Below are 11,730 nucleotides of genomic sequence, written 5' to 3' on the forward strand. Positions count from 1 at the left end.
AGGTATGGGCCATAGAAGGAGGTTTGAAAGTTTTTTTTTTTTTTTTTTTTTTGAATGCTGCCATGTTCAGATTTGAGCAAAGCTCTAGCACTGACTAATTCTGTGAGTCAAGAATCTTATACCAGGGGGGTTGGGGATATGGGTCAGTTGTAGAATCTTGCTTAAAAAAATTTAAAAAGTTGTCCAAAGTTCCAATTAAATCTCACAAGGGCTTGATCTAAGATTATCCCCATGAAAAATGTTGAATTTATGAAGAATGGATTTTGAAACTTTGAAAATGGTTAATTTCTCAAATAAAAATATCAATATCCAAAAAAGAGTTCCAATTAAATAACATAATTAAACAGACAAGTGTTCTAAATATTTAAATATAGAATGAACTAGGATACAATGAAATGTAACTTGGGCAAATGGACAATTGCTAGCCCTGAGCTTTTAGCCTGGCTGAACTTGGGACAGGTTTAGAGAAAAGATCTAAAGACTTGTTTCACTTACTTTTGTTAACTGGAAACTTATTGTTACTGTTGCATCCTCTGGTTCAAGTTCTGATGAATGTAGTCACATTAAAACATCCCCTCCTCTCTCCACTCTTGACCTTCCCTCTTCTCCTCAGGATTACAAATAAAACAGTTATTATAATTTTGCCTCCAAAATGACTGATAAGGTGGCGTTTTTTTCTAACATGGTCCTACTGTCACTGGTAATTGAGTCTTTACCTTCTGAAACAGCTCCACCTTGAGGAAGCCGGGAGGAATAGGGTTCAATCTTTCTTTGCAATCTCCACTTGGCCTGGTTTAGACATACAAATTCCACACCAGCCAGAAACTGGGCCACTGTCCTTATTGTGCATGGGTACTGTTGTTTGAGGCTGCCAGTGTTTTGTTCACGCTCTGATGGATCATTACACGTGAACATGTTAAGATCATAACTTCTGAGAGAGAAAGTGTAGCCTTGATACATTATACCTAAAAATATGTAGGTAGCCCCTTATGCAAATGCCAGGATAATTTTATGTATATATTTACATATGTGATGAACAATTTCAGAGGAAAATTTAAATGGCTAAAATTAACTTAAGAAAAAATAGAAAACCAATACCAAGGAAGATATCTCAAATGAATTAAAAATATAATGTTCTGAGCCCAGATAACTCCCTGTGTCAAGCCTTTTAGCTTTAAAATACACAGATTCTTAAGCTATGAAAATTGTTATGAAGCCAGCACAACACAATGCTGAAATAAAGCATTGTAATTTCTCTCTAGTTCATAATATTTTCATAAAAATTGTGGGCCAATGTTATTTATAATATACATAACAGATTCCTAAACAATTCCTAGAAACCATACATTAAAAGACCAACTAAAATACCAACCCAATTGAGTCGGATTTATTCTAGGGACAAAAGCAAGGATGCTTGACATTTGAGAATTGATAACATAATGTAATGTATTGATAGGTCCAAAAAGGGAAATCAAGTGATAATTTCAGTTGATATTGTAAAGGAATTTGATAATTATTTTAAAAAATTAATTGGTAATTTTTATTGGTACAATATGATGTCATAAGATAGTACACATTGTGGGGTGCTCAGTGGAACTAATTAATGTATGCATTATCTCACATCCTCATTTTTTGTGGTGAGAACAAAATCTACTCTTAATGATGTTCAAAAATATAACACATTGTTATCAGCTGATGATCACCAGGTGATTTAAATCTATTATAAATAGGTTCCTTGAATTTATTCCTCTTTTCTAGCTGAAATTGTGTATACTTTGACCAATATCTTCCCAACCACTCCCCCATCCCAGCCCCTGGTAACTACCCATTCTACTCTTTGCTTCTGAGTTTAACTTTTTTCAATTCCACATATAAATGAGATCATGCAGAATTTTTCTTGCTGTGCTTGTCTTATTTTAGTTTACACAACATCCTTCATGTTCATCCATGTTCTTGCAATGATAGGATCTCCTTCTTTTTGGGATCTAAAAGTATTCCATTGTGTATATGTATTATATTTGCTTTGTACATTCATCCATTGATTAACATTTGATTCTTGTGTAGTATCTCTATCTACAGATATATCTTCAAAATGTATTTCATGTTCTTTGGAAATATACCCAGTAGTTTAAATGCTGTTCATATGCTAGTTTTATTTTTAAAAATTCAAGAAACCTCCATACTGTTTTTTAATTTACAGTCTCAGTGTGAAAAGCTTCCTTTTCATTAAGATTTGTTTTCTTTTTCTTTTTGATAGTAGCCATTCTAGCAGGTGTTATATAGTAGTTCAGTGTGGTTTTAATTTGCATTTACCTAACAATTAATGATATTTAGCAATTTTTTATAAATGTTTGTATGTCTTCTTTTAAGAAATGTCTATTGAGGTCATTTGCCTATCTCTGTGTGTGTATGCTTGTGTGTATGTTTGTATGCATGTGTGTGCGAGTATGTGTATGTGTGTGTGTATTACTGGAGATTTAACTCAGGAGTGCTCTACCCCTAAACTACACCCCCAGTCCTTCTAAATTTTTATTTTGAGACAGATTGCCCAGGTTGATCTTGAATTTGCAATCCTGAGTCTCTGGGATTACAGGCCTATACCACCATGCCTAGCCCAACTGCCTATTTTTAAATCAGGTTGTTTGCTTGCTCTTCAGTCATTTGAGCTCCTATGTATTTTGGAAATAAACTTCTTATCAGATGTATGGTTTATAAATAGTTTTCTCTCATTCTGTAGGTTGTCTCTGCCCTCTGCTGATTGTTTCCTCTGAGACTATTATAACCCTGTTTGTCTATTTTTGCTTTTGTTGCCTTTGCTTTAGAAGTCATATATAAAAAAAAAAAAAAAAAAAGTCGTTGCCCAAACCAATGCCATGGAACTTTCCCCCTGTGTTTTCACCTAGTAGTTTTAGTTTCAGGACTTATATCTTTAATTCATTTTGAGTTGGTTTTTGTCTATGGTGAGAGACAGGGTCTAATCTCATTGCTGTGTATGTGGCTATCCAGTTGTCCCAATAGCCCAAACACTGCACTTTCCCTATGGCATGTTCTTGGCAGCTTGGTCAAAAGCCAATTGGCCATGAGTATGGGGATTTCCTTCTGGGCTCTCTCTTTTGCTCCATGGGTCTGTGTGTCTGGCTTTATGGCAGCATGTGCTGTTTCAATTCCTATAGTGCTGTAGTGTATTTGAAAGTCAGGCAGTGAGCTACCTCTGCTTTTGTTTAAGATTGCTTTGGATATGCATAGTCTTTTATGGTTTCATACATATTTAGGATTATTTTTTCTATTTCTGCAAAAAAAATGTTATTAGAAGTTTGATTGAGATTATATTGCATCTATAGGTCACTTGGGGTAGTATGGATAGTTTAACCATGTATTAATTCTTCCAATCCATGAACACTAAATCTTTCCATTTATTTGTATCTTTTTTAATTTCTTTCATCAGTGTTTTGTATTTTCAGTGTACAAGTCTTTTATTTCCTTGGCAAAAATGGCATTATTATTATCATCATCACTGTTTTCTCTGTTTTACTGAAGATTTATTTATTCTAAACTATACCAAATGTGTTTTGGGGTATTTACTAGGTGTATGACTTGTAAATAATCATAGTTTTATTTGTTTCCTGTTGTTTTATATCTTCTGTTTCTTATTTCATGGCATTGGTCACAGTTTGTGGAATAAAAAACATTAAAAATATACCAATGATCCAGTTAGAAAATATAATTAAAAATTTAACTCACAGTAGGACAAATATTGTAAAATATTTAGTTAGAAAGATGTCAGAGGCCATGATTTCATGGCTGAGCTTCTAAAACTATGTATCAGAATCATCAGTGACCTATATATTGCTAAATCCAAAGTATATTTCTCTGCCTTTCTCTTAGCTTTTTCTTACTAAACTTTTGGTTTGGCAACTTTAAAATACATAACAGTTGGAAGAACATGACAAAGAAGTCCTATATACTCTCCATCCAAATTCACAAACTGTTATTGTATAAATACACACATCCACATTCACACACAGACTTTTTTTTCCTTAACCATTTGAGAGTAAGTTACAGAAATTTTATGCCTTTACTCTTAAATGCTTCTGAAGGACAAGCAGATTCCCTTATATAGCCACAGTATAATTTTTAAAATCAGGAAATTTAACTTTAAACATTACTATTATCCAATGGATATTATTCAAATTTTGCAAATAGTGTCTTTTATAGCATATTTTTCCCGATCCATGATCCAATCCAGAATTACACATTTTCTTTAGCTTTTGTATATCTTTAGTCCCCTATAATTTGGAACAATTTCCTAATCTTTCTTTGTTTATTATAACATTGACATTTTTTAATAGTATGGGTCAATTTATTTTGTAATGAATGTCTCAAATTGGGTTGTATGCTGTTTCCCCATAATTATTTTCAATTTGTACATGGAACAGGGTATGGACACCCTACAGGATGTTTTATTCTTCTCAGTGCCTTATATCAGAAGACACAGGCTCTCAGGTTATCTAATTACTACATGATATTAGCTTTGTACACTTGGTTAAGGTGTTATCCTTTCAAGCTGTGTTTGTGGTTTTAGGTATTTCTCATTCCATTTTTTTTTTCTTTTTGACATTTTCTTATTTTCTGACTCAACAAGATATTCCAGACTTACATACTTTTCCTGTCCTAGAATCAGTAATTTCTCTACCTACCCTCCTTTTTATGTGGGGAATGTTTGTTGAATCTCAAATCTGTGTGCTAAGTGTGTTCATTGTTATGGGGATACCACTGTTTGCTAGGCCCCTTTATAAGTTCATTGTGATATCTTAAATTCCAATCCAATAATCCGAAACCAAGGGTTCTTGCTTTCCTTTCCCTATTTTGTTTTATCCTTCTTTAATATTGATTATCCTGGCTTCCAAAACTATTGATATATTTGTTTATTTGCATAATATTTATCTTCTTTCCAACCTGAAGGCTATTTCTTCTGAGTTTCTTTCATTGGCTTCTCTTTCTAGATCAGAATTTTTATATTACTAGAGTACCTAAAGAATAAGTCTTTGGCTTCCTTCCTTCCCCTTTCCTTCCTGTGTATGTTATACAGTATGTAGGTCTCTTAATTACCTATAAGCAACTAATTCACAAATTGATAATTCTAGACCTGGCTATTTGTCTAAACTGTACATTCATTGATAACCTGGCACCTCAATTTAGATGTTAAATTTGACATGTTACTGATGTTCTATATAATCTTCACATCTGTTTCCTTCATCCAAATTTCTGGAAGAGGCACCACCATTCACCCAGTTGTTCAAATCAAAACCAGGTAATCTTTTTTTCTCTTTTGTATTTGATCTCCTTACTACATTTATTCTGTCTTCAAATCCTATAAAGGCTTCTTATAAAATATTTCTCAAATTTTCTCCCTCTTTCTATTCCCATTGCCACCTCCCTGATCTGGGCACCCAGCATCCCCTGCTTGGGATACCACCAGTTTCCCTGTGCATGCTTTTATCTACTCTTACTTTCCTCTAATCTTCATAAGCACTTGCTCATAGCTTCAAAATCCAAATTACTAACCCAGGCTTAATAAAACTGTCCATGATCTGCCTTTTTCTCCAAACCCATCCTATATCTCTCTTGTGCTCATTCTGGCTAGCTTCTTTGCTGTTTTTAAAAGCTTCCTAATTTCCATGTCAAATGTAGCAGATAGGTCAAGAAAGCATGACAATTGTACTAGTCCATTTTCTATTAGTGTAACAAACCCCTTGAAGATGGGTTCTTTAAAAATAAAAGAGGTTTATTTAGCTCATTGTTAAAAAAAAAAGTCCAAATAGCATGGTGCCAGCTCTAGCTAGGGCCTTCCTTGCTGCATCATATTAAGGCAGATGGCATCACAGTGTGACCCTGTGCAAGAGGGAGCGAGCACATGGCAAGACAGGAAGCCAGAGTGGGAGGAGAGGCCAGACTTGCTCTTTTTATAACAACCCTCTTTAGAAAACTAACAGGTTCCCATGAGAACTATCTCAATCCCTTCTGGGGCAGCACCCCCAACTGACCTCCCACTAGGCTTCAATTCCTAACCGTCTCACCATCTCTTAACATTGCCACATTGGGGACCAATCTTGCAACACAGGAAACCACATCTAAATCAAAGGAAAGACTGAGAGCTTGTCTTATGATTTTGCAAACATGGAGGTAATTTTGTGTGTGGATGAAGTTTGATTTGAGTGTGATGCTTGCATGTTGTTCTTGAGCATGATGCACTTGGATTTGTGACCTCTTTTCCAGAGATAGGCAGCATGCCTACAAGGAGGGAGGAGATTGTGCACACTCTGCAAAATCCTTGATTATGGCTCGTTTATATACAAGCCATGCTTCTTTGTACCAGTGAAATGAGAGATTTATGATTAGTGATCTCTGTGAGCTCATAATTTCTGCCCAGAAAAAAAAATTAGTCTGAGGGCAGAGCAGCTGCTCACTGTTGGGAGGGTTACTAGTTTGCTTCCAGAAGCTCAGCTGCAAGCTTGGGTAACCTTTCTCTGTCCTCTGCAGACTGAGTAAGCATTCATCTCTGGATCAGGATCATTTTGGAGTTAAGATGCTTACTTTAAGGCCAGCAGAGGGGCAAACAAAAGTTTCATACTTGTAACAGGAAGTAGAGGAGGGGAAAGTGATATATCCTACTTCTGTCTCTTGGAGTCTTATAATTTATATGTTTCATCTCCATGAAATAAAGAGAAAGAAGTAATGATTTGGCCAATCGAGAAAAGACTGCTCCATAGTGTCAGACCTAAAAAGACTCCAGGGACATAGATTTTGGGACACTCTGTTTTAGTCAGCTTTTTCACTGCTGTGACCAAAGGACTTATTTTATTTGGGGGCTCACATGCTTCAGAGGTCTCAGTCCAGAGATGGCTGACTCCATTCCTTAGGGCCTGAGGTGAGGCAGAACAACACACGAAGAGAGCGGTGGAGGAAGGCAAGTGGGAACATGGTGCTGGGAAGCAGAGAGACACTCCACTTGCCAGAGATAAAATATAAGCCCCAAAGGCACGTCCCCAATGACCCACCTCCTCCAGCCACATCTTAACCTGCTTTTCATTACCATTCAGTTAATCCCTATCTGGATTAATTCACTGATTGGATTAACCTGCATTAACTCATATTTTTAATATTCTCCCCAATTCTAGCCAGAATATCTGCTGCCATCAACCTACTTCACTCCTAGACCAGTAGGACCGAATAAATCAGAACCAACTGTTAAGACAGATAGCTGGGTTTATGATACCTAGGGCTTGCAATTCAGCAGGTTTAGGGGGGGCCTGAGAATTTGCATTTTTAACATGTTGTCAGGAAATAATGATGCTGCTGTTCTGGGGATCATACTTTGGCAACCACTGCCCTAGGCTGTAGGCAGTCACCCTCTAAATCAACCACTCCCTAACTCATTTTATCCTTAATTTCACCCCAGATATTGTAGTCTGGATTTCACTTTCTGACCACAGAATTCTCGAAACATACCAGTAAATTCTTTTAGGGTTTTAATACCATCCACTGTAGTCCATGCTCAATTTTATAAGATTCAGATTTGCTGCTTCCTTGCCTTTGCACATATCATTTGTCCAACTTGGATTGTTATGGTTTATATATTAGGTGTCCCCTAAAAGCTCAAGTGTGAGATAATGCATCAGAGTTTAAAGGTGAAATGATTGGGTTATGAGAGTTTTGATGTAATCAGTGAATCAATTCCAGTAGGGATTGATTGAGTGGTAACTGAGAACTGGTAGGGTGCAGCTGAAGGAGGTGGGCCTGGGGACATGCCTTTGGGACATAAATTTTGCATATTTTGAAGTCTCTCTCTGCTTCCCGTGGCCAGGTCTGAAGCCACTTCCTTCCACCATACTCTTCTGCCATGATGTTCTGCCTCACCTCAAGCCCCAAGGAAAGGAGCCTGCTGCCTATGGAACTAAGACCTCTGAATCCATGAGATTCCAAATAGACTTTTCTTCTTCTAAAATTGTTCACAGGAGTAAAAAAATAAATAAATAAAAAATAAAACCTCTAATACAGTAGGATATCATTTTAAGCAGGAAGGAAGGAAGCAGGGAGGACCTATATCTTGCATACAGGTCTTCAAAAGACTACTCTTTATGTGTCATTGTCCAAAACTGGATAACATGCCTGTCCCTAGACCAATCACTGTCAAATAGGGACTAAATTAGATGTATCAATATTTATTCCCTAGTATTAGGCTCATCCCAACAAAATCAGAGTTCTTTAGTTAAGATGATAGGGCAGGGATGTGGGAGGAGCAACTGATAACTGCTAAAGTCACAAGGATTTATATACACTTAACTCATTTTTCAGTGACCAATAATTGTTTTACACACACCACCTTTCCCCAAATCATGCACTAATTTTTCTACCAAATATCCCTTCCTCATGCCTGTACCATGTCAATTTTAATAACAGAATTTTTAAAAATAATCTCACACTTAAGTAAGTTATTTCTAGTGGAGAAACCAGATGTTTCCCAAATTGGTAACAGACTACTCTGAGAATCAGTGTAAGAGTCAAAAAACTAAAATCTCCCTGAAAATTATTTTTGAGATGGCACTGTCATTATTTTTAAATAAATAACAAACATGAATACTCTTCTCCCAGAGTAATATTTTATATTAATTTGGGACAAGGGTGTTGTAGCAGATGTAGTGATTAAGGTCAAGTTGTTCCATTTGCATATGGGAGTCTCTCCTAGCGCATGCTATATAATAGTTCATATTTGGGATTCCACCTCTTGGGTCCCCTTCTTCCTCCGGGAGAAGTCTTTTCTGCTGTCCTTTAATAAACTTCAAATTTCTACTCTGAAAAAAAAATAGTTCATATTTATGCTGGAAAGTACAGAATGCTGAGGATTGGGATGAATGTGTTGCAAGAGGACAAAATTGCCTGTCTCTCTCTAGTTTGATATCCATCAATTGCAGAAAAAAACATTATCTTATTGGTTCGAACTTAACAACTATTGGGAAAAATGTCTCTAAGTAGCAGGGCCACTGTGGTGAGAGGTAATGTGTGTTCATGGTTATATTCTGTTTCAGTTTTTCCACCTTATCCTGAGTGCTCTGTGATTCACATAACTGGTTCAAAGAAAATGGAACAGGAAGCTTTTCTTTGGCTTCTTGGTCTGAATCACATTTTTTAACCTAGCTCACTTTTACCATGAAAAAGTTCTGCAGCTATGTGTAGAGAATTCATTCAATTATTGTTCTTTGCGGCCACACTACTTTGGCTAAGGAGTCCACAAAGAAAGGCAGGGGAAGTGAGAGTAGATTAGGGCACAGACTGATGTCCTTAACACAGACATTAAAGTTTTCTTCACAATAACATCAAATCAAGTGCTAACCTTAAAGACAAGCAAAAATCAGTCATAGTTTTGAAATTATCCATTTCACTATATGCTGGTATAGAAACAATATAGAGGCATGTGAACGTCTCCTGATTTTCAGAAAGCAATCTGGACCTTAAGAGCTGTTCAAAAGTACAGGAAAAGCACAGACAACTTCAGTCTTTTATAATAAGAGTCCTGGACTTCAAAAGTTTCTACCTGGCATTTGTTAGATTTTTTTTTTTAAAGAGAGGGAGAGAGAGAGGGGGAGAGAGAGAGAGAGAGAGAGAGAATTCTTAATATTTATTTTTTTTAGTTTTTCGGTGAACACAACATCTTTGTTTGTATGTGGAGCTGAGGATTGAACCCGGGCTGCACGCATGCCAGGCAAGCGCGCTACCGCTTGAGCCACATCCCCAGCCCTGTTAGAAATTTTTAATGACAATTTTTTTATTTCAAGCATGCAATTTTATAGTCAAAGTCTATGCTTTTCCTTCAAAATTCAGCTTATTAAAGCCATATCTGGTGTCAAAAATAAAAACCTATTCAATTGAAGTTAAAGACAAAAATACAATTTGTTGCAAAGACACTCATCTCAAGCAAATCCCAGAGAGCACAGCACATAGCCAGGTCTGGAGGTACCAAACCTGACCAGCCCTGAAGATCTCATAGGTAGAATTTTGTGGTCTTTTTTAGTTCACTCAGACACAAACTTACTCATTCATTTGTCTCAGTTCAAGTATTTTTTTAGAAAAGGAAGATCAAGTTAATAAATAAGTGGTCTCCTTGATTCTCTCAGGAGGATATACAAGCAAAGATGCAATGATTGACAACTGTTTAAATGTTATTTAAGAAAACAATATTTGACACCAAACTATTTGAGAAAATGCAATAATAAACATAGTAACGGATACAGGTACCACAAAATGATTGAACTCTTGACATTTTGTTCTATCAGTTTTATTTAATTGCCTAGAATAATATTATCTAAGACTGAAATAAATTCTTCAAAATTATTCTTTCTTAAATACTGATATTCACAGGTCTTTTTATATTTGTTGCAGTACCAAATAACTTCATTTTGGTCTAATCGAATCTGTTATAGTTCTGCAGCTTTGCCTTTAGAGTATGTACAAGAAAGAAAAACAAAAGATGTAAAAATTTAAAAAATACATCAAGTAGGCTATGGTTTTTATTAGTTTTTCATTTTTTCCTCTCTTCATTCTATTTACTGGTTTACTGTATTCAATCTGATTCAATGGCCAAGGGAGTCCATGTGTCAGGTAGATTCTATGGGGAAATAAAACCAGAAGATCATCATTAGATATTTTCATATATTTTTTTCAAAATATATTTTCATATATTTCAAAATGAATTCTGGCCTCTCTCCTGACCTTACGCCATTTCCATGTGCATTCTCTTTTGGCTCCTTTGTTTCTCATTGTGAATTATGTATGCAGATATATTCTCAGCTCCATTTCATCTCTAGGTTCTGCTTCTCCTGAATACACCAATTCTAATTCTCTGTGCTTAACTCCATTCCAAAGCCCATCAGAATAAAAGGTGCACTAGATTGTGTCCATCTTATTGAACATTTGCATAAGTGTGGAGACTTGGGTGAACATCCTGATTGGTCAACTACAAAGAAATCTGTCTGCCTTGTTTTCATAAGATATCAGGAGAACTCAGTAACTTACTTTGGAAACTGGACTTGCAGATATATCTGGTCTGTTTTCTTCCTTATACAGTCATTCATTCTGAGGGAAGGATGAGGGATCTTGCAGTTATAGCTTTGATTATAAAAGAGGGAAGCTAGGTTCCAGAAGAGTGGGCAAGTCAGGCTGAGTGCCTGGGGATGTGGGAGCAGGAAGAATTTAAAAAGAATTGCATAACAAGAAAACTGGATTTTCTATTGCCCAGTTCTGTTTGTAGAATAAGAAAATATTCACTAATGTTTTGTCTACCCACCGACCATTTATGGGTTCTTGATTCTGACTTTCAGAGATGGTTTGTGGAATCAAATCTAAAAACTCTACTGTAGTAAGTAAAGAACTAACAAAATAGTTTTTAGCATTTAAAGCACATTGAGTTTTGCAGTTATTCTCATTTTCACCTATATTGTTCTTTTCACTCAAGTTTCTCTCAGTGCCTTTCCCTGAGAGGAGTTGTATGATGTTAGAACACTTTTTTTTTTTTTTTTATGGAATCTCAATGTAAGACTATGGCTTGAATCCAGCCAAATAGCAGCTTTTAGCAACTTCCTGTGAAGCCATGGCCTCACAACAGAAATTACTGGGGAACATCTCAGTGCTTGCCAGCTTCTTTATATTCAAAGAGGTAAAGAAGTAGTAAAAATG

At 36.0% G+C, this 11,730-nt stretch overlaps 1 protein-coding gene across 1 annotated transcript in view; it reads right to left on the reverse strand.

The window, feature by feature from the left end:
- Positions 1–915, reverse strand: part of DYTN (dystrotelin) — a gene marked incomplete at both ends in the record, with an annotated part of 75,869 nt that extends 74,954 nt beyond the window's left edge. The window contains 1 exon segment of the mRNA XM_081261739.1: positions 717–915. Within this exon segment, the coding sequence (XP_081117865.1) occupies positions 717–915 (199 nt within the window).
- Positions 916–11,730: the final 10,815 nt, after the last annotated feature.

Source organism: Spermophilus citellus (assembly GCF_964194105.1).
Source record: "Spermophilus citellus genome assembly, chromosome: 11".
Lineage (NCBI taxonomy): Eukaryota > Metazoa > Chordata > Mammalia > Rodentia > Sciuridae > Spermophilus > Spermophilus citellus.